This window comes from Choloepus didactylus, chromosome 9 (genome assembly GCF_015220235.1).
Source record: "Choloepus didactylus isolate mChoDid1 chromosome 9, mChoDid1.pri, whole genome shotgun sequence".
Classification (NCBI taxonomy): Eukaryota; Metazoa; Chordata; class Mammalia; order Pilosa; family Megalonychidae; genus Choloepus; species Choloepus didactylus.
The window spans coordinates 48,716,966-48,743,308 of record NC_051315.1 but is presented as its reverse complement, the minus strand read 5'-3'; the positions used below and the strand labels follow the sequence as shown (position 1 = coordinate 48,743,308).

At 39.5% G+C, this 26,343-nt stretch overlaps 1 protein-coding gene across 7 annotated transcripts in view; it reads left to right on the top strand.

The window, feature by feature from the left end:
* The window catches only part of RBMS1 (RNA binding motif single stranded interacting protein 1), a 241,111-nt gene that overhangs the window by 72,502 nt on the left and 142,266 nt on the right, over positions 1-26,343 (top strand). Inside the window, exon 1 of one of the 7 annotated variants that reach the window (XM_037849562.1) lies at positions 19,522-20,070. The exons of 5 other annotated variants lie outside the window; for them this stretch is intronic. In XM_037849562.1, the coding sequence (XP_037705490.1) occupies positions 20,002-20,070 (69 nt within the window). In that variant the 5' untranslated portion in view covers positions 19,522-20,001. Of the gene's footprint in view, positions 1-19,521; positions 20,071-26,343 lie in introns of those variants that run through there. One more of the 7 variants, XM_037849560.1, reaches the window with a different exon arrangement.

Below are 26,343 nucleotides of genomic sequence, written 5' to 3'. Positions count from 1 at the left end.
CATTCTTATGCACTATATAGATAACACCTCTTAGGTTTTAATGTATTGGAATAGCTAGAAGTAAATACCTGAAACTACCAAACTCCAACCCAGCAGTCTGGACTCCTGAAGACAAATGGGGTGGGATGGGGGGATGATTTGGGTGTTCTTTTTTCACTTTTATTTTTTATTCTTGTTCTGGTTCTTTCTGATATAAGGAAAATGTTCAGAGATAGATTGTGGTGATGAACGCATAACTATGTGATCATACTGTGGACAGTGGATTGTATACTATGGATGATTGTATGGTATGTGAATGTATTTCAATAAAACTGAATTTAATTAAAAAAAAAATTCCATGCAAAAAAAAAAAAAAAATGTCTCTTTTAGTTGCACTTGGGATATTTGTCCTCTCTCAGCTTCTCTGGAGCGAGAGCTTCTTTCAACAGCTGTCTTCAAACTGTCTCTCATCTGCAGCTCCTGTGCTTTCTTCAAAGTGTCCCTCTTGGCTGTAGCTCCTCTTCAAAATGTCACTCACAGCTGCACTGAGTTCCTTCTGTTTGTCAGCCCATTTATATGGCTCCACTGATCAAGGCCCACCCTGAATGGGTGGGGCCACACCTCCATGGAAATTATCCAATCAGAATCATCACCCATAGCTGGGTGGGTGCATTCCAAAGAAACACTCAAAGAATTACAATCTAATCAACACTGATAAAGTCTGCCCACACAAGATTACATCAAAGATAATAGCGTTTGGGGGGACATAATACATTCAAACTGGCACAGGAATGTATTGTTGTCTTTTCTCTTTTTATAGCTTGATAGTAGCTTTAGGTGAAGGTTGCTAAGCTAGCTGGTGGTGGAATTGCCTTTTGAACATGGTAGCTTTTATTGAAAGTTCATGCTTTGTACACTACCCCGTGTTGTAAATGGCAATGGAATCTGTAGGTGATAGAACCAGATGGAGAGGATTTCAAAGGCTGTGCTATTTTTCAATGAAGAGGAGCAAGGAAGAGGCAGATTCCTTTCCTGACCTTGGTATAGGGATGACAGAAGAATCAACCACTGGAGTTTCAAAGAAAGTTGTATCTACAGGGGAAAGTAATTCTCAGATGCTTTAATCATTATAAAATATGTTTAAGTGCCATGTTGGATTTTAATGAGTATGTGATCACCTGAGAAAACATTTAATCATTTCCAAACCTTCATGTACTATATATACATATACATATACATACACAAATGTATATACCATATGAATATCATGTGTGTGTATCTATACATATACATATACATATACATATACATATACATGTGTATATATACACACACACATACATATATATATAAGAGAGAGAGAGGGAGAAAGTGCTAAAGTTCATGCTACTGAATATATAATCTTTTCTGGGTGTCTTAGTTTGCCAGGCTGCTATGAAAAATCCCAAGTATTTATTGGCTCACAGTTTTGAGGCTAGAAGTCTAAAATCAAGATATTGGCAAGGCTTGATTACTCCCAGAGCCTTTAACATTCTGCAGTCTGTGGCATCCCAGTGCTGGGCACCAACAGTCCTTTGGATTCCTTGCATTGTGTCTCTGCCTCTGGTTACATGGTAATGTCCTCTCCTTTCCTTGGCTCTTCAGGTTTCTGTTGACTTCCGGCTTCTTTCTGTGTGGTCTTCTTGAACTTATGGCTTCCAGTTTCTTCTCTTTATAAGGCCTCCCTCATTCACTTGGGCCACACCTTAACTGAAAATAACATCTTCAAGGGGTCCTTTTTACAGTGGGTTCATACCCATAGGAATGTGGATAAAGATTAAGAATATGACTGTGTTGGGGTACATAATTCAGTCAACCACACTGGGTTCCTGTAATCATTTACTGGTTCATTCTTTGTAACAATGAAATTGTTTCATCAGGTGAGGGTGTGTGTGGGTGTGTGTGGGGGTGTGTGTGTGTTGTGTGCGTGCTCATCAACTGTGGCTAAGAATCGTGTGGAAGTGAGCCACAGTGACCGATGGGAATATATGGTAACCCTCAGGTGTGCTGGAGTGGAAAAGAGGCTGGGAAGTGAGTTGTGGTGAAGCCAGGTCCATAAGTACTCGCCGAGCTTTCACAGGATGCCTTTCAATACAGTAAATAATGGAGAGTACACGGTAAACCTTGGCCATGGTTTCTCAGTAGAGGAGTTTATAATGTAAAGACACTACGTTGGCCTATTTTAGACATTAATACAGTCCTTAGAGAATATAGCAAGAAGTCTTGGAAAAGAGATGAGTAGAAAAACTCAAGAGGGGGTGGACCATGATCTGTGATTTCAACAGAGTAAACAGGAGGGATGAATGCGGTTTGGCTGGTGGAAAAACAGAGACTGTTTCCTGGCAAAACTCAGAGCCAGAAGTGAGTGAGTTCATGGGCAGCTAAAACCTTAGTAGCTGGAATAGAGGTAAAGGGGAATTGGAAAGTGGAATGCTTTACAAATGGTCTTCAAAAATTTGCATGCGATGTGGGAGTTTTAGGAAGTAGAATGCTATGCCACAGAGGTAATAAAAATTTATTTTTGAAGTAGGGTACACAATAATTTGGAATAAATAAGAACTGGTCAGAGGGAAAAACCGAAGAGGTTACAGCAGTTCTGGCTTGAGGAAACTAATGGATAAAAGATAAGGATAGAACAGTCAGTAAAAACTGTGGCAATGCTACTAATTTAGAAATAGTGCATTTTCATTGTCAAATGTGGAAATTGCTTACATCTCATTTGATTAATCCCTTGGATTTGTAAAATTTACTGATGAATTCAGTGTCTTGTGTCCTATCCAGACTGTGGTCTCATATCTTAATTTTTAAAATGGGGTTGTTCTTTTTCTTTTCTTTTCTTTTCTTTTTTTAGGGAAGATTTATGGAAAAAAGGGCTAACTGGGCAGATAAAGAAGTTGGTTAGAAGAAAACTTATCATCAGCTCTGTAGTCACTTTCTAGGCGTTGTAGCAGCAAGAAGCAATTTGCCTTGGTTGTCTGGAATCCTCTGAGAGTCAACTTCACAAGGCTTTTACTATACTGATAGCATTAGAAAATACATTGATGGTGGAAATTTTCAAAATACACTGCAGTAGAAAGACAAGCTTCAATTATCAACAATCTGTCATTCTTGTTTGCCAATATAATTTTTTTAAATGTTACATGATAAACTGAAACAGACTACATGGTTTTCAGTTACAAGACTTTTTATCCTTACTTTTATAAATTTGCTAATCATCAAAAACTTAAATTATGATTTTTTTTTCAAGTATAGGAGGCAGGCAGAAAGACATAGACATGAGGAGAAAGCAGTTCTTCAGTGATTTGCAATATTTCCAAGCCCGATTTACTTAATAATGTTCATGGCTAAATAACTTAATGGACTTCCAAGACTTCTTAAAATGCCTCTAAAATAGAATGTATTTTCAAATCACTCAAGAAATCAAATGATATTCCATAACACTGAGGAAGTTTGGAAAATAAAGTGGAATTCATAATTTATCATTGAATAATCAGATATCTGCAAATAATAAGCTCATTTTAGCTCTATTGAAAAATAATAGTTGTATAAATAGGATTTGCATGCATTTGGGAGATAGTGTATATTCATTCACCACACCAGTATTTGAGTGTTTACCATGTGCCACACCCTGAGTCAGGGGCTTGGGATATATCAGTTGTTTAGTATGTTAATAATTCCTATCCGAAAATTTTCATTACAAGATCAATTACAATTTTCTCTTATAACAAGGGAAACATTACAAACAAATGAAATGTATAGGTAATCCCCAAACTTTATTTTAACCAACTTTATTAGTTTTCTAGGGCTGCCATAACAGATGGCCACAAACTTTGTACATAAAACAACAGAAATTAGTTAGCTCACGGTTCTGGAGGTTAGAAATCCAAATCAAGGTGTCAGCAAGACCATGCTCTTTCAGATGACGAGGAAAAGAATCCTTCCTTACCTCTTCATGGCTTCTGGTGGTAGCTGACAGTCCATGGCTTGCCATGGCTTGTAGCTGCCAATCTCCAGCCTCCACCCCTGTCATCACACGGTCTCCTGGTCTCCTCCCTTACGTTGTCTCTGTCTCTGTGTCTCTTCCCCTCTTCTTATAAGATCATCAGTCACACTGGATTAAGGCCCACCCTATTCCTGTATGATCTCATCTTAACTTAACTAATTACATCTGGAATGGCCCTATTTCCAAATAAGTCAGATTCTGAGGTACGGGGGGTTAGTTAGGACTTGAATATAACTTTTGGGGGGGATACAGTCCAACCCATAATACCAGCCTATAGTCAGTAAATAAATTGACCAATCTGTTTCATTTTAAAAATTTTTCAAACTTTTTATTTTTAAATACTTTCAAACTTATATGACAGTTATAAAAATAATACAAACCCCATACAGAAAACTCCAACACACCCCTAACACCCCCACCCCTCCATTCTCAGATCCACCATTTTTAACATTTGGCTGTTTCATTCTATCTCTTTATCTGTCTCTCTGCCTATATTTAGCAAACCATTTTCTAAATACTGAGTGTAGGTTGTATATGTCATGTTCCTTGAACACTTAATATTGCCATGTACATTTCTAGAAAACAAGACATTCACTTATGTTACCCCTCAAGTACAGTTATCAAGTTCAAGAAATTTAACATCGATATAAAATTTAGAATCTACATTCCAATTTCTTCATATGTCCCAATAATGTCCCTTTGACCCTTTTCTCTTTCCTTGCTAGATTCTATTCAGGACCATGTATATTGCATTTAATTATCATTGTCTCTTTATTTGATTTTTTTTTTAAATTGTGGGATCAACTTTCCCTTCTCAACCACTCCAGTTGTGGCAGATTGAATCGTATACCTCAATGTGGACAGGTTCTTGGTCTTGGTCCACATTCTGGTGAGTGAGGACCCATTGTCAATAAGATCTCTTCAAGATGTTGCTTCAGTTAAGGTGTGGCCCGGCTAAGTCAGGTTGGGCTTTAATCTGGATTAGTGGAGTCCTTTATAAGCAGAGTGACAGTCAGATGGAGCAAGAAGCCACAGGGATCTGCGCAAAACTGGAAGTTATGGAACCTGGAGAGAAGGAAGATGCCACCATGTGCATTCCCATGTGACAGAAAAGCCAAAGACTTTTTTTTTTTTTTTTACAGCTTTTTATTTATTGTGCCCTTAATTTTACAGAAGGGTGAATTGAGGCTTAAAGAGGTTAAGACAATTCCCCCAAACCCCATGACAGTAATAGGCACAGACACAATTAGAACCCAGGCCCATAGGAATCCAAAGTTCATTTTAACCCTGAGCTTCCTAAGGCTTCCCCAGCCTGTCTCCCTGACTTTCCATCTCAGACCCTCAAATAGTGTGGAAGGAAGCCTGGTAGGGGAGAGTACAGGTAGGGTGAAGATATGTAACAACCGGGAGGGTATGGGCACCATTCAGAAGAGATGCGGGCCATTTTACAGGTGGGTAAACTGAGGCTACATGAATTCCTCAAGGCCACATCACTAGGAGCAGACTTGGAGATCAGTATGCCTGGCAGCCAGCCCCCAGAACGCCACAGTCTTCTGGGAGAAAGAATCACCTTGCTGATGTCTTGATTTTGGACTTCTCCAAACCTCAGAAACCATGAGCCAATAAATTCCCTTTGTTTAAGCCAACCCATTGTATACGATATTTATTTTAGCAGCTTGGAAACTTAACACCTATGCATACCAATGAAGGGTATCCATCTCATTCACAATGTTGCTGTACCCTCGCCACCTTCTTACTAAAATTTTCCCATCTCCCCAAACAGAAAGCCTACCTCTATTATGCATTAAATTTTCATACCACCTGGCCCCTTGCCCCTGGCAACCAATGCTATAATTTCTATCTCTATGAACTTACATATTCTCTGATACTTTCTTTGTAGTTACCATGGAGCTTAAATTTAATCCCATAAATCTGTAATAATCTTGTTTGCTTTGATACCAATTTAACTTCAATAGCATACACAAACTACGTTCCTATACCCCTTTACCCCCCACCTTTATGTAGTTGTTCACAAATTACATGTTTATATATTATGTGTCTAAAACCACTGATTTCTCATTACATTTTATGTATTTGCTTTTTAGTTCTCATAGGAAGTAAAAAGTGGAATTACAAACCAAAAATACAATAGTACTGGCATTTATATTTACACATCTGTTACCCTCACTGGAGATCTTTATTTTCTCATGCAGCTCCAATCTATTGTCTGTTGTCTTTTTGTTTCAACCTGTAGAACTCTCTTTAGCATCTCTTCTAGGGCCAGTCTAGTGGGGACAAACTCCCTCAGGTTTTGTTTATCTGAGAATGTCTTAATCTCTCCCTCATTTTTGAAAGATGGTTTTGCCTGGATGTAGAATTCCTGGTTGGCACTGTTTTGCTGTCAACTCTTTAAATATATCCTACCACTGCCTTCTTGCCTCTGTGGTTTCTGATGAGAAATCAGCACTTAATCTTATTGAGGCCCCCTTGTATGTGACATATTGCTTCTCTTGTGGCTTTCAAAATTCTCTCCTTATTTTTGACATTTGATGGTTTGAGTATAACATGCTATGGCATGGTTGTATTTGAGTTTGTCCTGTTTGGAGTGCATTAAGCATCTTGGATGTGTATATTCAAGTCTTTCAATAAATTTGCGAGGTTTTCAGCCATTATTTCTTTGAATATTCTCTCAGCCCCTTCCTCTCTTTCTTCTCTGCCTGGGACTCCCACAGTGCATTTGCTGGTAGGTTTGATGATATTGCATAGATCCCTTAGACTCTGTTCATTTTTCTTCATTATTTTTTCTTTCTATTCCACAGACTGAATGATTTCAGTAGGCTTATCTTCAAGTTCTCTGCTTCTTTCTTCTTCCAGCTCCAATCTGCTGTTGAACCCTTCTAGGGAATTTTTAATTTCTGTTACTCTGGTCTTCAGATCTGTTTGGTTCCTTTTTATAGTTTTTTTCTCTCTATTGACAATATTTATGTTCTTCTGTTGTTTTCTGATGTCCTTTAGTTCTTTTGCCTGTGTTTTCCTTTAACTCATTGAACATATTTAGGAACATTTTTCAAAAGTCTTTGGTATGTCCTAGGTCTGGTCCTTCTCATTGATGTTTCTGATGCTTTAATCTTCTTTTTGCCTGGGTCATTGCTTCCTGTTTCTTTGTATGTTTTGTAACCTGTTGTTGAAGTCTGAACATTTTGATCCTTTAATGTGTTATCACTGGAATTTAGACTCTGAGATGTCTGTTCCTCATGTTTGTATCCAGCTAGTGATAGTGCTTTCCTCAATTCCAGGAGCTAACAGAAAAAAAAAAAAGAAGAGGAAGATAAAAAAGAAAAACCTTTCCAAGTGTTTGCACATTGACCTGTGCGTGTGTTCTCCTTCAGGGCTTATCCTTACAAATTATTATATAGAGAATAGCTCCAGGCTAAAGCACAGGGGCCACCCTGATCCTTTCTGCACACCTGTCTTGTCTTGGGCATGTAAGTGTGGCCCTAGGAATTCTGCCGTTTATACAGTTCTGAATGCCCCCCTTCCCTAGGAATTGGTTTCCTCACAGTCTTAGGCACTGCACTGTTTGCCCCAGGCATGCACTTGACTGCTCTCCCACAGCATTTTGTAGGAGAGCTTGGTGTATTCTAGGACGCAAGTCCCTCAGACCACCACCAAACAGATTGGGCCAGATGTACATGCTCTCTGTATGTGCATGAGGGTTGGTCTTCTGTCTCCATAACTGGTACCAGGAACCCCACTGGGAGTGCAACTGGTAAGCAGGTGAGGGATGGGGCAGGGGCTAGCCAGGGTGCCAGGAGGTCCTGCTACTTTCAGGTAGCCTTTTTACTGATTGAGCAGTCTCCCTGTTACTGCAGTCCTTTAACTGTCCTCTGGAACTTTGAGAAAGATGTTTCTTTCTTCCAGTTCTTGCTCATTATTCAAAGTTTCTGTGGGCAGGGGGTGGGTACAGAGGAGCCCTGAAGCATCTCTCTTTGCCATCTTGATCAGGATGAGACTTGTTTCACTTTTTTATATTGTTTTTATTATCATACCAGCAGTCAGTGAAAAACTAAAAGGACAGCTGCATAAAGGAAGAAGGAGGAAAAGTAAGGGGTATAGCCCAGTTCCTGAACAAATAAGATTATATCATTTACCCATCAATTACATTATGAATTACTAGATATCAACTTCCACTAATAGTCATTGCTGCAAGTGTGAATCATTTCCACTCTTTTCTAAAACTGGGTCACTTACCTATTAAGTTATTGCTTTTGATTCACATTGTAATTTCTTATTAAGTGCTGTGATAATAATTTCAAATATATGTCTTTTTATTTGACCTACCTGATCTACCTAAAAATCATTTTTCCAATCAGAAGTCCTTGGAAGACTGAGAATGGCCCTCCAGGCCTGTAAAGAGATGGAAATCTGTTTGTCAGACTTGCAGGGTGGAATTGATGCCATGTGCTAAAACATCACTGATGACAAAGTGTGTATGTGTGTGTGTGCACGTGCACATTCATGTGTGCGTCTAAAACTTGCCATAGAACTAACAATCCAGGATTAATGTTCTCAAGTTTTATGGTGTGGCTAGCAACTTTAAAGCACTAACAGCAAGAAGCATGGATGGAAAAGTCTGATAAATAGCCACAGATTTAGGCTCATCTCCCTTTAACCTTTCTTATTGTATAAATGGCACTGTATGCATAAAGCAGTACACGTGTAACTTGGTGATTGTGGGAACATGGCTGAGAAGGGAGCAGACAGCTCAGCTTTTTTCCTTTGTGATGGAGGCCTTTGTGACATTGGGGTAAAGTTTCTTTTCATTCTAACCTGCAGAGACCATGCCCACTAGCTGTAAGACATACTGTCAGATCTCGTTGGAAAAATTGAGAGTGTAAGTCATTTACTCATAACCCCTTAGTAACTCTGTGTTCTTAGGAAGATTAAAAATGAGTGTTTGAAAAAATATATTTCTATGACCTAGGCTGCAATAAAAAGAACATTTGTATGCATTTGCATGAAGTGTGTTCATGCACCTATATGCCATATTTTGTAGAGTCTAAGATGCATCTTTTCCACATTTCAGCATCTCTGAAATTAGGATGCATCTAATGATTTATAAAGTTTTATAATTACTGTCATCTGTTTTCTTTTTTCCAAATGCTAACATCTCAGTAATTGTCAGGCAGCTTACAATCACTGGCATCCTAGATGACATGAAATACAGTTCATATCCAAATAGTCTTAGGTCCTTGATCTCAGAGAGATGAATAGAATGCTTCTCTTTCACCCAAAAAGTAAAACAAGAAGATTTATTCTGACAATAACTAGTAAGGTCAAGAAAAACCATTTGGTCATAAATTCCCATTTCCTTAATAAGTCACATATAGCTCACAGATACAAAATGCATCATTTATTACTACTCCTCTCATGATCCCAACTGATCTAAAGATTAGCATGCAAATTCACTGTTTAATATAATCTATAAAGCATTTTCTTTGACATTAAAATTTTTTTATTGCAGTAACATATATGGCACAAAAGTTCCCATTTTAATCATTTTAAGTGTACAATTCAGTGGTATTAATTATATCCATAATGTTGTGTGGCCATCACCACCACCAGTTACCAAATGTTTTTATCATCCCAAATAGAAACTCTGTACCTGTTAAGCAGTAACTCCCCATTTATCCCCTCCCTTCCCCAGGTAACTTTCTTTCTCCATGAATTTGCTTATTCTATATGTTTCATATAAATGAAATCACACTGTATTTGTCCTTTTCGTATCTGGCTTCAAGATTCATCCATGTTGTAGCATGTATTGTATTCTTTAAGATTTGATCACCACATTTCTTATATTTAGCTCTTTGTAACTTTACCTATTCATGGTATTTGACAAGGGTCTGAAAACCTTTGTTTCTGCCATTTGTGCGTAAGAAAGCTAGCTAATTCATCCATTTGTGCCTCCAATAAAACCTACTGTGTGCAGGACAGTGGATTAAGAAAATAATTAGAGATTAGAAATTAATTGCTGACTGTTCATGCAATTCTTATAGGATCGTTAAGTCTCAAAAAAAAAAAAAAAGATGACTTAGTCAGTTGGTAAGGCAGTATAGAGTAGAAGGAAAAGTGCTATATAATATACTGAAGACATAGATTCTAGTCCTGGGGTAGAACTATGATGGATGGGGTCAGATTTGGGGGCCATTTAATAAAGAACTTTCTAATAGATATGGCTAAATATCGTTAGATGGAATGAATTTAGTATTGGTCAATGTGTACAAAGAGGGACAGTGGCATTCATTCAGTTATTGAAATATTTATTGAATGATTGTTGTATGTCAGGCACAGGCCCTGGCCCTTGATGATTCTTTACTACCCTGAGATTCTATACTTTCTGGCTTTATAACCTTGGGCAAGTTACCTGAACCTAGCTCATCTGTTTAAAACAACAGCAACAACAACAACAAAAGGGTGAGATGTTGCTGGCCCTACTTCCCTCTCTGAGACTTGAATGAAATAATACATGGTAAAGCATTTTATATATCGTAAGTCTTAAAAAATTTTTTTTACAAATGCTCTCCCTCCCCTATCCTCCCTCCTCCATAACCTCTAATCTGCTTTCTTTCTCTGTGAATTTGCTATTTCTAGTTAACTCCTATAAGTGATATCGTACAATTTTTGTCTTTATGGGTCTTGTTTATTACATTGAGCATAATGTTTTCAAGGTTCTTCCCTGTTGCATCATGTCTCATAACTTTGTTTTTTCTTATGGCCGAATAATATTCCATTGCGTGTATGTACCACTTTGTTTATCCATTCATTTGTTGATGGACATTTGAGTTGTTCCCAACTTTTGGCTATTGTGAATAATGCTGCTACAAGCATTGGTGTACAAGTATCTGTTTTTGATGCCTTTTTTCCTTTCTTTGGGTACATACCTAGAGTGGGATTGCTGGGTCAAATGGTAATTCTATTTTTAACTTTTTGAGGAACCATCATATTGCTTTCCATAGTGGCTGCACCATTTTACTTTCCCACCAGCTGTAAGTGTCTTTATACATTCATTATGTCTATATATATGAATACAGATACATATTTTATATGTCTGAAATATATTCGCGTAAGTTATATATACTATACTTCTTCCCCCAGGCACTTTTCCCAATGTAATCTTCCTTTGTTGAAACATCATCATATTTGCCACTAGCAAAAATAATTATTTAGATTGGGAGGAGAAGGGAGGGTGGTTCTGGGAGGATCTGTTTAATATGTTGTCAGTCCTGGGAGTGTTCTTTATAGTTTGGAATTAGGAATTGCTGATGTCATGGTCAGTCATATTGTCGTGGCAACATCAGAATTTCTTTAGTTGCCTTCTCTTCCCTTGGGGAGTATCAATTTGCCACAGGTCTGTCATCAGTACACCTCATGCGTTAAGAGTATTAGATAACCTAGAACTAGTCATTCTTAAAGACATTTAGAGTGGGGAATTTTCATAAGCTTCTCTGTATCCCTTTCCAGCATTTTAAACTACACGTTCTAAGGTTGGAAAGTTTGCCTTCATATTCAACTGAATGAAATTCAGTTGTAATTCTTTATCTTCTTGTTTGAACCTTTATATTTATAATCCAGTGGAGGATAAAAAACTGTTCAGCATCCTCATTTACTAGGTCAAATGGTTAAATATCCCATCCTCCAACTCTTTGGGTAAAATAGACCCAATTTAATGGTAAGAGTTGAATAGAGTGGAAATAATTTTACTGTTTTCTCTTTTGTGCTTTGAATGCTTTAAAACCCAGGTTTTAGATAGACATTGGTTGTGCCCCAGACTCTTAGGAATGTCTCATAATAACCTTACATGAGGGGTATGTCCTAGTTACTGTTGTTTGCTGTGTACCATCAACGTTGTCATTCCTGCAATTGCTTGAACTCACAGAAAGGAAATGGTCATTCCAGGTTCTAATTTTGTTTTCCAAGATTTAGAGTTTTTTTTTTTTCTTTAGTTTTCCACAAATTCTGTTGCTATACTAAATATTCTGTCTCTTCCCAGGTCATAAGGCAAGATGTGGATATGATTAGCTGTTTTCACAACACAACTCCTCCCTTCCCCAATTCAGCTCTTATTTCTTTCCCCATAGTTCGCTGACATAACTAGATGATTATGTTGCTTCCACATCTTTAGATAAGCTGTAATTTCCAAGAGTATTTCTTCCATAATGTTTAAGTTTTACTATAATTCATGGGAAATACTTTTTATTTTTAGTATTGAGAATTTTCTTGATGGATTCTGAAAATAAGCACTTATTTTCTTACAGGCTTGCCATAGGCATGGAAAATAACAGCTCCAATACTAGATTTCCACAGTCAAAGAGGATAGAGGATTGAGGATTACCATCCAGGTAATTTAGGAAAACAGCAACCCACAGCAAATGAAAAATAGAGCTCTCCTTTATTTTGTTAGGGAATTTAACCCATGGATCCAAATTCATTGTCATACAGAACAAAACAAAATCTTGAATTTTTAATTTATATGGCCTAACCCCCCCCCCCCCCCAATTTTGTGTGTTTGATAAAATAAGTACCCATGTACCTAGTTTTTTTTGTTATAGAAAACTTTGGAAAACAAATTTAACTTATAGAGAACCATTTGCTGAACATTCTGAGTGAGCTTTCAATTTTATTAACTATTCAGCAAGAGCAGGGCAGTAACTAATTAATCAACATATTATATCCCAAAGCTTTTTTGTGTGTAAATTCATTTGTTTGAAATTTGGAGTATATTTCCCTATAGAAAGAAATGTCCTAAATAGTGGCTAGGATTTCAGTGACCCACAGGTATCTGTGAATCCCATTCTGAAGCCAATCTCTAATGTGGTCTGCCACTATTTCTTGATGAAAAATATGTTCTCAGTTCTAGTTTAGGATTCTGGGAATACCTTTCCCCTAATCACCATCCCAGCTCCCAGAAGATAGTTCTCTCTGCCTCTCTCCTAACTTCATTCCATCAAGTATCTGAGGAAATAAAACTAGGTGCAAAAGGGGAGATGCACCTTAGCAACCATCAGTTAAATGATATTTAGGAATTAGGTTGGGGCCAGAATATATATTTAAGCCCTTACTATATGGCAGGCATTGTGCTTTACATGTAATCATTGTATTTAATCTTACACAAGCTCTTTAAATAGCTCATTCCAGTATTCTTAGCTATAATTCTTATATTAGAAAGTTTGCCTTTATATTTAACTGAATAGAAATACATTATGATTCCATATCCCTTTATATATGAGAACTGAGGATTTAAGAGCTGTGTGCTCACTGTCACACAGCTGGTAAATGATGATGCCACACGCTGACCCAGGAACTCCAATGCCCAAGCCTGGGATCTTATTTACCATGTAGGTTTCCCCCTCTTGATTTGGACTTGATCCTTAGTGAATAGGAATAACAGTCATCACTGGTATTACTGAAAGTTGGAGGACTTTGGAGTCAGAGAGACCTAAGTTCAAATCCCAGCTCCAGTATGTATTGGATCTATGATCTTGGGCAAGTTACTTAAATCTTTGGGCCTTGGGTTCCTTTTCAGTAAAATGGGGATAATCATTCAACCCTCACAGTGTTTTTTTGTGATAACTATACTTAGAAAATGCCTACCATATAGTAGTCACTCCATACATGACAACTATTATTATTTATTAGTCCATGCAGAGAAGCAGCTGTAGAGCAAGACTGTTTTTTGTTTGTTTGTTTGTTTGTTGTGTTTTGTTTTGTTTTGTTCACCATGATAGATGTAAGAATCATCAGAATATGGCTTCTGGCAACAATCATCAGAATATGGCTATGTTTACATTGTTCTATATTCCTTCTAGGATTATAGTTACAGTATTACTTTATTATAGTAGTTTCATTTTTATATATATATGCAATTTTATATGTGTCTAGGGAGTCTTTAAAGTCTGGAATAAGAATTGCAGACTTTTTTTTAAAGCAAAGTAGTAAATAATAGAAAGTATTGCTGCTACTTCAGAAATAGGGTAGTTTATCAATCCTTATTTTATACCAGGAAAGAACAGAAATTTAAAGAACCTGCTGAGCCCATCTCTTTTCTTCTTTTTTCCAGTTCTGCTGGGAGCCAAAGGCTTTGTGAGCATTTAAACAGAGACTCTCAAATGTAATGGTTTTTCAGTGTGATCTGGTTACCCTAACCAATACTGTGTGATTATATTTTATTCACTATTCGTTGTCATTTGAAATGACGTTAAATGTTTTTTTACTGTTAACTCCTTTCTGGTTTTAATTTGAGAGTAAACAAAATGGTGCTTGAAATGCTTTAGAAATGATGGAAGGACAGAATCTGCTATAGATCTATTCTTTTCTTGATGGAGGCATTCTATTCTTATCTCACTGGACATTTCTGCCCCCATATTTTTTTTCTTTCTTTCAAAGGTTAGCTTCACCTCCGTGCTTTCTTTGTAGTAATTCACCCAAAGATCCTCTCTTCTTCTGTGCTCAGTAAGTGTGTGCATTATCTGGGACTTCCCCAGGCTTTTGGTCCTTTCTTATTTGCTCCCTTCAGGGAGTTCATCAATTAGCCTAGCAATGGTTTCAGCAGCGGTCACCCCTTCTCTAACAGTGACTGTCTCTAGTTCTGTTTTTCTGGTCTTCTGCACAATGTTTTTTTCTGAATGTCCCTCAAACATAACATTTATATAGCTGAGTGCACCACACCCATGTTGTATCCTGTATTGAGCTTTCCCTCCCATGGGCTCCCAAAGCACATAATTTTCTAGACCACTTGCCTGACACTTATCACTTAATGCCTTGTCATATTAGAGTCTACCAATTCAGGTACTATCTGGATTACAAATGCTCACCCAGGCACTGGAGCATTATTTATAGGATTTTTTGAGATGCAGCATTATAGAGCTGAAGGAGCCTAGGACCAAGGTTGTTAACCCCAGCGAGGTCAGAGTTTTTACCCTAGCTTGCTAATTACTAGCTCGATGGGGAGGTCAGTCACCTCTACTTAACTCTTTGCTCTGGGGTTGTTGTAAAATGAAATGAGATATGAATGATGTAAAGGTGAACTTCTTTTATAATTGTTTCTATGGGAAAATGTCTTCTAAATTCAGATTTGCATTCTCAAATTTCAGCTTTACAAATTATCAGTTGCAGATGGTATCATTATGTATACGTCTCATCTCCCCTATTAGGTTGCATGTTTCTGGTATGTACTGATGTCTCCATCCTTACTATCCTTATTCATATGCTCCTCTTGCCTTACAAGATGTGCTCTCCAATATTGCTCACAGTCTTCCCATTCACTCAGAAATGGCCTTCGTCCAAGATGTAACTTCTTTAAAGGAAACTGGACAAAAAATGTGGGAGAAAAACATCACTACTCCTAGGCAATTGAAACAGACCTTTTGCCAGCCTTTTTTTTTTTTTTTTAACTAAAACTAAGTCCACAGTATACACAGCCTTAGAGAGCATATTCATTTAATGATTCAACTAATAGTTATTGAAACAGTGACTACCCCTTACCCAGATTTGCTCTTTCTGCTTGTCTTTGATGCCCACTACCCCCTTGTTCCTATTGCTTGATGGTCAGGCAGACTTACTGAATCTACAAACCTCCACTATAAAACCTTGAGAAATAATAGCAGCTGCCATTTATTGAGTGTTTGGGTTTGCTAATGCTGCCATTATATAAAATACTAGAAATGGATGGCTTTTATGAAGGGGATTTATTCACAGATGTCCATAAAAATGTCCAAACTAAGGCATCAACAAGAGGATACCTTCACTGAGGAAAGGCCAATTGCATCCGGAACACCTGTCAGCTGGGAAGGCACGTGGCTATTGTCTGCTGGTCCTTTGCTTCTGGGTTCTGATGTCAAAATGACTTTTTCCAAAATGTCTTTGGGCTTCTGTCTCTCTTAGCTTCTCTTAGCTCTCTGCTTGGTTCTTCTGGGGTGTTCTTCTCTCAGTGTCCAGGGGTCCTCTCTTAGCTTCTCCTGGCAAACTCTGGATTTCGTCTCTTAGCTTAGCATCTCCACATGTCCTTCTGTCTGCATCTTCCAGCATCTCCATGCATCTGGGTCTGTGTTGGCTCTTAGCTTTCCCTGGGGCAAAGTCTGGATTACATACCTTAGCTTCTCTCCAAAGTGTCTCTCTCAGCTTCTCTGAGCTCCTTGTGTCCATGAACTCTCTTAAAGGACTCCAGTGATCTAATTAAGACCCACCCAGAATGGACAGGGCCACACTTCCATGGAAATGATGTAATCAAAAAGTCTCACTTACAGTTGGGTGGGTCACATCACCATGGAAACAACCTAATCAAAAGGTTCCAACCTAATCAAAAGACTAATAAGTCTGCCCCCACAAGATTACATTAAAGAACATGGCTTTTATGGGAGGCATAATAGATTCAAACCAGTGCATTCAGTTTGGCACTTTTGTTCGTTTACTGTTTACATACTTAAAACAATCTTGTGAGGAGTCTGGGAAACAGAGAGGTTAAATAACTTGCCCAAAGCTATGTGGCTAGTAAGTGGGAAGCTGAAATTTGGAGCTAGATCTGTTTGGCTCTGTTTTAATGTTTTTCTTTGGATTGCAAATTCAAGATTCATTTATACTGTTTGAAGAAAAGGGAGGGAGTTCTTTTAATTATACACTTGGAGGGGCTGTTGTAAGTCTTAAGAACCAAAGCAGCTCTAGGACCTGCTACTCCCTCCATCATCTCATCAGCCAAGTGCTTGCCTGTTGCTGGCATCTGTTCTGCTCTCCTCTTGCTGCCAGTCAGCTTCCTGTTTACTCATAGTTTCTGCTTCCTCATAACCTTGGCTTGCATATGGTTTTGGCTTGCTGTGGCCTCAACTCTACCCCCTGGTACTCTTTCAGTTTCTGCTCTTTTTCCTAACTACTTCAGATTCTTTCAGTTTTCTGAATCAAATTCCCACGAATGAGAATCCAGTTGGCCCTGCTCATTTTTTCAGTCTGTCACAAGTCCTTCTGTGGATTGGCTGCCCTTGGGTCAGGTTCCTACAGCTTTACCACCAGCCAAAGTGGGGAAAAAGGGTGTTGTAGGACAGTCCCAGCAGGAAGGACTCAGTTTCCCTTTGAATGGGAATCCTTAAGGATGGGCATCCTTAAGACAGAGTCCAGAGCCCTTATTCTTACCATGATAACTTGCAGTTTCTCTGTAACGTTTTTTTTTCCCCCAAACTTTCTCAATCTTAAAATATATTTGTTTCAATGATCAAAAAACTTTTCCAGGTGAACCCCCACTCTTAAAACTACTAAGCACTTGTGAATATCTGTAATTGATTATATATGTTAAACACATTTTCATTTTTATTTTTCTTATGTTGGAATCATTTGGGATTTAGTGACTACATTACATCTTACATTGTTTGAAGGTAGAAGATCTGTGTTCTTCTTTATAATACTTAGTTAAGAATTACTTAGTACCTCCCTAAGTTAGGAACTTTTTAATGTCAATGGTGGACATTGTTTTTAAAAATATATGCTTTGTGTTCTCTCATTTTATGTAATTCACCCTTACACATTGTAAAATACATTTTTTTTTAAATTTTTAGATACCCTTTTTAGTCTTAAAAATGAAATCCCCCATTTCTTTTAAAATTCTAATTTAATTTGTATTACCACTTAAAAAAATAGTTTTTTAACCCTATAAAACTGTTGGGGAGTATTCAGTCAAGTCTTGGCATCCTGGAATAGCACACTATCCAGAGTATCATGACCTTAGAATAGAGCCATAGAAAAATTAATCTATGCTGTTCTTTTGTGGTTTAGATTGTGGTTTCCTAAGAGACCGGTCATGACAACTGAGGTTGTACATGGAATTTTTCCGATAGATGACAGGTCTGAACTGCTGGGGTCTGCAGCAGAGAATTCTCAGGAAAAGGGAGTTATGACTTAAACAGTTCTAAAACCTTATATTTTAATGCCTGTGCTTGATCCTAGTGAGAGGAGACAGAAGAAGGGCAGCCAAATTAATGAGTGTGTAGAGTAGCATTGTTCAAGTACATATGTTATATCAAAACTGAATGTTAGTAGTAAGTTGTGTGATATTAAGTCACTTTAAGGAGAGGTATTTTACTGTGAATTTTATCCAGCAAGTTCTTACTTGCCCATTGTGTGCCGAATAAGTTCCCTTGCTGTGGCTTTTTTTCTTTTTAATGGAAGGAATTAGGAAAGATGTATACTTTGTGTATATGGTAGTTTTAATAGGTGAGACTTGCCAGTTCTCATCACTTTTACTGGAGAATGTTGGAAGCACCTTGGAGTATGGAAGTAGCTCATTAAGTCACCAGAAGTATGTTTAGAATAGATATTTTTTAGTTTGTTGCTGCTGGGAAAGCCCTTGAATGGCCATAGCTTTGCTAGAAGACTCTATTAACATACGGGACATTCTGTTTTCCTTATGATAGCCAGAAGTTCAGTGCATTCACTTCTTAGACAAGTTGGAAATTTTCATTATCATGGTAGATGGCCTTTTCCAGGAAGATGTTACAGAGTCAAGAGGCTAGGGTTGAACTTGGTGATATTTACCGTGGTGATACCACTCTGTAATACTCACCCGGGAACAGGCTAACTTGAAAGATGAGGAGCCTGTCCCGGATCTTTCAGGGATGGCTGGCTTCTGCCCGTCCCAGTTGCTGTAGAGAGAGGCCTTTGCATTGCACAGGTTCTGGGCTTGATAGGTCAACTGGAAGGTGATCCAGAAAAGAATCAATCTGATGAGTGGCCTTAGATCATTTCAACCCAGGAAACAAAGGAAATTACCTCCTCTCCCTGTCCTTTTTTGTCGCATTTTGAGTCCCTTGAATAGAACACATACATATGGTAGAATTACACTGTTACTTTTTTCAGGAAGGAGAGAAGGCTGACCAAACCGATGGCCTTAAATGATTTTCACTGCCCATTTTGTATTGTCATCTTGAAGGAAATCTTCTAAGCTCCGACATAGGAATGAAGCGCAAAACTTTTATCATGCGTCTTTGGGTTGAGGGATGGGGAGTGGAGAGCTGCTTTCCCTGCGTTTTAGCCTGTGAAATGGGGAAACGGGATTTGCAGAGGTTTGATGGGAGGGTTGGTTTGTCCGTCGAAGTAGGAATGATTGCCCGCACCTTTTCTGGGGGAGGGCGGGGGTGGGGAGGGGCTGGGAAGAATGAAAGAAAAGAGAGGAGCTGGGGGTCAGTTCACTTTCTATTCAGGTGCCTGAGTGATCGGCGAAGCGATGTCCTTAAAAGGGACTTGGAGCAGGGGTGCAAAGCTGCCGCTGGGGCTTAAAGAGCCGAGGGGAAAAAAAGAAAAGGGGGGGGTGGCTACTCTAAGGAATGTGCGGCATGCGGGGAGCCAGACCCAACCATTGCACCAGAGCGGGGGCGCCGGCGGCTCCCCAGGCCCAGCGGCCCCAGCCTGGGCCCGGAGCCCGGGAGGGAGCGCGCGGAGATCGGGCTGGCGGGGCGGCGGGCGCGGCGCCCAGCAGGCGGGCGAGGAGGCGCGGGTGGGCCTGGGCGCGGCGCGAGGCGGTGCGCCGCCGCCTCCCCGCCCCCGGCCGGCGCGCTCTCAGGGCGGTGGTTGAGGCCGCGGTAGGTGGGGACGCGGCGGCGCTGCTCCTCCGCTGCCGCCTGGAGAGTCGGCGGCGCCGCCAGCTCCACGCGCCAACTCCCGTCCATGGCACGCAGGGCGGCGGCCGCCCGAGCTGCCCGAGTCTCGCCCGCTGCCGGAGCGGGGGCACCGCACGCCGCGCCGCACTTTTAGGCGAGTCCGGAGGTCGAGGGCGGGGAAGTCAGCCCGGAGCTGCAGCCCCCGCCGGCCGCCGCCGCGCGGCGGGAGGGAGTTCCCAGAGCGGCCGCGGCCCCGGCCGGCCCCCTCCCTGCGCCCTCCCCCTCGCGGCGAGGCTATCCCGAGCCTGCGCCCGCCGCCCGCGCCTGCCGCCCGCGCCCGCCGCGATGATCTTCCCCAGCAGCAGCGGCAACCCCGGGGGCAGCAGCAACTGTAGGACGCCCTATCGCAAGCAGGTGAGGCGGCGGCGGCAGGGATGCCGTGCGGAGGCCGGGCTCGGGCCGGCGAGCCCCTGTTTATAAAGGGCAGCACTGCTCTGCCGGGCACCGCTCTCCTGCTCCGAGGGACCGGCCTGGGCGTTGACCTTGTTTCCGAAGGAGGAGGCCCGCGGGAAAGGCTCGGGCCGGTGACCTTAGCAGAGGAGATGCCCTCGCCCCCGCTGGCCGGGCCGGGTGGGACGTGGAGGAAGAGGAAGGGGAAGGGGCGGAGAGGCAGCTACAGCAGAAGCGCGCCGGGTCGGGGGCTTCGCCCAGCTCTGCAACAAGTTTGGTTTTTTTTTTTTTCGTAAACCTTTGTGTGCGGAAGCGGATGGTGATAAGTCGTAACATTCATTTGCAGCCTTTATTTGGAAAGTCAGAAAACCTTCCCGATTCGTGAGAAACCCGGAAGATCTATTAGTTTTTGTGTGTGTGCGCGCACCCCCCTCCCTTATTAAAAAAAAAAAACCACACAAAACAAAACAGGAACTTCTGTCACTTTCTCAAGGTTTTCAGTTTTCAGAAGCGCAGGGAAATCCTGTGACATCCTAGTTGCAGATATACTTGGATAAGCCTGAGTCATACACATGTCTTTTCCTATTTTAATACAGATTCATACATTTTTAAAAAGATTGAGCTCCAAAGGCACTTTAGTGGTTAGATCAAAATCCCCTGCCAGGAAAAGGAGTGGAGCTGTGAGCTTCTAGTTGCGGCCTTTTGTTTTGTTTCTCAGCTTTGTTTTTAAAAGAAGGTTACTGAAGCCGTGTTGTGATAAATCTCACAGAGCCTTTCAGTAGCAGCAATAAAACCTAGCTTTAAATTATGTAAAAAATGTGCAGGTCTGTTTAGAAAAGGTTAAACTGATGTAGAGGTCAGTGGCAAGATGCTTGTTGAGAAAACAAAAACACTAGTGCAGATATTTTCCTCCATAGTAAATCTCTTGTCTACATCCTTAGCCACTGAGACAGATCAATTAAGTTATTATCCCAATAATGATACAAGAGCACTGTATCCTGCCACGGAGACTGGGGGTCTATTAAGATCATTGGGAATGACAGTGATGCTTGGGGGCTTTCCTATAGGCGTTCGCAGGATAATTGATTATGTTTAGTCCTTTTTGTTCTCGGTCATTATTTTTGGATGTTCTAGCAAAAGGATATCTAAAAGTAAGGTTAATTTGGTCAAACCCTAGCAATGTCAAAAAGTAAGGTTTTCTGAAGTTGGTCTTTGGTTCGTTTATGTATTAGTTTTCCCTTAAAGAGTTATTAAAAGAATTCTCCTCTGTGTGTCCTTCTGCAGGCAAAATTTTAATGTAGAAGTCAATGAAACTTTTCCTGGTTTAAGAAAAGCTCCCTCCTCTAGTAAAAAAAAAAAAAATCAAAGTCTCCGTTTGTGACTGAGCTGAACAATATGCTAAAATTGTGGAGATTCAGAAGTAGGCATCTCTAAAGCGCTTCACGTAGCTTAATTTAAAATAAATGCCCTCGAATCCAGCATACTTATCAACTTCATAAATGAAGCCACTTTACAAAAAATGTTCTTCTCCTGCTCCCTCCTCCCTCACCCACTTCACTCTACCTGAAAAGATGGCTAATTATGTAAGGGCCTTGTGTATTCATTTATTTGTTGTCGGAACCCTGCGGGATGTTAGCTCTGAAATGGGGAAAGAGCTCCGAGGGCGAGGCCTTTTGCTGTGAGGGACTGGAGGTTTTGTGTCTGGAGGGGGGACAGCCTGCTGGTCTGGAGCACGCTGATAAGATGCTCTTCTTTTCACAGGGCTCTCCTTGGATTCAAAGACTAAAAAGGCTGACTGAATCAGAAAAACAAACAGACTTTCTTTTTTCTAAGGGCAAAGAAAGAAATGAATGTGTAGGCATTATACAGACACAAGACCCGGGGTACCAGTGGTATTTGAGTCAAAGGTTTCTTTTGTTACTATTAGCCATTCACTGGGAAAGCACACTTCCAGCGGGACCTGGTCACCAAGAGTGACTGTGATCTCATCCTGGCTTAGCCTAAATGGGAGTCTAATTAATGCTTTTTTTAAGATATTGTGATGTTATGCTTGCACGGTTCGTGTTAGTTTTGTCCATTTTGATGAAAGAAAGGCCGATTTTAGACGTATAATGCAGTTCGACTTCAATCTAGCAATACATAATTTGTACAGTTGTTAGCAGTGATTTGGATGATTTGCTTTGAATGTCAGGAATATTTAAAAATCACCTTTGGGAAAAAAATGGAATGGGTGAGAATCACACTTGTATCATACACGTTGGATAGGAGTAATTAACAGGCATGGAGCACTTTTACTACCTGCTGGTTACTGTTTTATGTGTTTTAGGTGTATTAACCCATTTTATCATCTTGACAGTCTTATGACATAGGTAAACTAACATCCCCATTTAACAGTTAAGAAAACTGAGGCATAGAAAGATTAAATAAGTTGTCCAAAGTCTATAAAACCAATGTAGAGAGGCAGATTTTTTGCCCTTAAAACCACCACACTCCAGCAGCCTCGCTTTTGCTTTACCTGCACATCTAAATAAAAATGCATATGGAGCTCATCTGCATCACTACCCACTGCCCTTCTGGTGCTAGCTTAGGGATTCCGCCCACCTTTTTTTTTTTTTTTGGACGGGTTGGTGGGGGTGAGATAGAAGGTAGGGGATGAGATAAATGGATTATATGGATTGTAGGTTTGTGATGCTTCAAAGCAGCATAGATGTCAAAAAAGTGTTGCTTTACTGAATACGGTTGTACAATTTCTTCTTAAAACTTTGTACATTTTACTTTCAAAGAGTCAGCTGGTTTCAGGTAAAACAAAGGTGGGTGGTACTCATCTTCCTCCTGCCCCCACGCGGTGTGGGGAGGGCATCGGGGAGCAGTGATCTCTGTGTCATCTGGGATAAACAGGATTTTCCTGCATCACAGGCCTTGGAGCACATTAGAAATACACCTGCTTGGCTCAGGTCACAGTGAGATACTCCTCAGTAGAGATAACCCAGCGGGCAGTATCTAGATAAAGAGAGATTGTTGGTTCAAATCTCAGTGGAGAAATGTGCATATCCTATTACTGTTGACTGTGACTTTGAGATATATGGTATTTGTTTAAGCAAATTCAGTCTGATTATATGAGAACAGTATCCCCCAAATCAAAGCAAAAACCATTTATCAGGACTTTTATTCTTGTTAAAGTATTTTAGTGTGTTTTAGGGGGAAAAAAGTGCTTTCTACTGAAAAGCCTTTAAATGTAGAAAACTAATATTTCCACTTTCCTTTGTGTTACATTTCTTGGATTTTTTTATTCTCTACTTCTCTCTTAATATCTCTTTACTTCTGTTTTGGAACTGCTTTCTTGAGGTGGTTGAATCAGTTATTCCACATACTTTGATTTTTACAAATTGTGACATATAGCCGGCCCTTTTTGCCAATTGATGTATTGTTCTGATTTGGAGTAGGGGAGTGAGTATAAGAATTTTTGTGGGCATGTGCGTGTTTGTGTGTTCATTAGTATATACGTACAATGCATGTACACATATATAAATATCTATTTTTTTCCTTTAAAATGGCCTTGCCAACTGATGGCTAACTGTACTTGTTAAATGTGGTTAACTTTGATGAGTAAGGTGCTTATCTCCCCAGTTTAAATAGATTTATATAGTTTGCCACTTTCTTGAAGATTAACTGGGTGTAGCTGCACGTGAGGAATTCACCAGTGATTCAGTGTTGGGCTTTGTTTAAAGGATGACATACAAAGCTGTTGATTAATCCTCTTCAGAAAGTTTCTGTTCATAGCATTGTTTGTGCAGTAGATTGGGTTTTGTTAAAGTTTGAAGATTGAAGTTGTGCCTATAAGATATTTAAATGAACACTGTTTGAACCAGTCCCAATTTGTTGATTTTTAAAAGAAGGTAAACATTTTCAGGCCACAAAGATTGGAGGCTTAGGTGAAAATAGCAGAAAATTAAATTAGTATGTATGAGTAGAGTCTTGACTGCTTTTGTATTATGCTGTCTCTGTATTTGTGATTCCAAAGAGTTTATGAGTCAAGGTTATGTTTAAACATTTATGTTTAAATGTCTATCCATAGCCATTTGAAAAGTGCAGAATTCTCCATCAATGACCACCCACTTTTCTGCCAGGTGTCCCTTTTTGCATCTCACTACAATTTCCATAGATCATTTCAACTGTTTAGCACATTTCTAAATTGTTGGGGTTTTTTTCCCCCACTGCCTTTTAGAGACTTCTGTCAACTGGACTCACCAGATATTGGTAATACTTTTATTTTCGAGCCCTTTCTTGATGGTGAAGTGAGAGAGTCTGTCTTGTTCAAATTTCTTAGAATGCATTTCCAAGCCAATCTGCCACTAAATAAATATTTAAGGATGTATTTGATCTTCATTCCTCAAAAAACTCTGAATTATATTTAATCTTCACAATATCCGTATAAAGTAGACAAGGGTCTTGAATTTTGAGGCAGTGAAATTAAATGGTCTAGTTGTTGAAACTTAGGTCTCTGGAGTCTAGGGTTGTATTTGCTACTAGGCAAAAGAGAAGGAGGGAAGCTTAGTCAAGAACAGCTGTAGCCTCACTAACCCTTCCGTCTTATTTGGCCTCCCAAAGACATCTCGCACACAGAGGGTCCCAGATTTCAGCTTTGGAAATTGTAGCTCTGTAATTTATTAGCATTTTTAGTTTGTTTCAGTGAGGCATTTACTCTAGGGTTTTCAGAGAGCATATACTATGCCAAGTTAAATTTGAATTTCAGATAAACAGGGAATGATTTTTTAGTATGTCCCAACTATTGCATAGTGGTGTGCACTTTTATTTTCTTAACCTTGGAGAACCCAATGTGCTTTTTAAAACTAATTTTTTTTAAAAAAATCATGACTGTAGAATATATTATTTCTGTTTTTCCTACTTGAAATTTTGCTTGCATATTTCTTGAGGACCAATAATAATACAAATTTCACATCTTGGCTTCTTGAACCAGTCAGTCCCTGCTTCTTCCTGTGCTCAACCTAAATTCAGAGATCCTGGCTTAAAGTTCTGACTCTTCCACTTAGAAGCTTTTTTCACTTAACCACTCCAAGCCTCAGTTTCTGTAAAATGAAAATAATAACAGTGCCTACTGCACAGGGTTGTTAATCCTTCTGAGGTGTTATTCTTGTTAATGTCCCCACAGAGCGAGCTCCAGCAGGTGGTCCTGGGAGATTCTGTGTGGTCCTGGGAGACCTTGACACAGCCTCCTAAGACTGGACCATGTTTACAACCCTAAGGATGGACTATGTTTAGAAAGTAGGGGGTAGGGAGGGGCAGCTTCAAAAAGGACCTGGAGGTTGATGATGAGATTTGCAGCCACATTAAAAAGGAGTAGAAAAGCACATCATATTTTGAAACAGTTGTTCATGTATTATGTTCTTGGTAGCACAGTTTGCCTTCTTTTGGGGGGAAGAAAAGCCTTTCAGTCCTCTTAAGTCTTTATTTTATGCAAATGTATGATTGGGAAAGGAAAAATGGCACAAATCACTCCTATTGATGAAAGTTATTTGCTTAAAAACTGACAGATTTCATTATTAGTATGTGCATGATGAGTTCCTGAATTCTTCCCTTACTCTTGTTTGTATATTTGGTTTTTAAGGATGCCATCTTTGCATTACTAAGAAAAGTAAACATTTTTTTTTTTTTTTTTTTGGTCCTCGGACATCTGTAGGTATTCGGTGAGTGTTTGTTTTTTAACTCACATCTGTACGAATGCTTTGCTTAACACATTTCCAGAAGCTTGGTAAATGTTAAAATAGAGTCTGCATTCTGTGGGGAAGGAAGAAAGCTTTTCCTGGAGTTAGGGCAAGGCAAAAAAATTGAACAGAGCAAAACTAAATTCTAGATTAAAATAATGACTCAGTGTACAGTTATTGTTATTAACACTTATTAAATGATAGCAACATAACAAAATTTGGTGTTATGCAGAGTAGTACCCTAATAAATAAAAATCTGTGTTGGCTCCGCTTTATCCATTTGAACATACAGATTTTCAAAATAATGTAATGCAAACTAGGGAAGATTGCATTTGTATTTAATTGCGCATACAATATGGTCTCAAAAGTAGATTAAAAATGGGAGGAAATATGCCAAAATATTATTTCAACAAGTATACTTTCCTCGGTTGGTAGAATCACGAGTGACTATTTTTATTTTTTTTTGTGATTCTTTATATTTTTTTCTCTCTTCTAGTCCCCTTTCTGCCCTTTG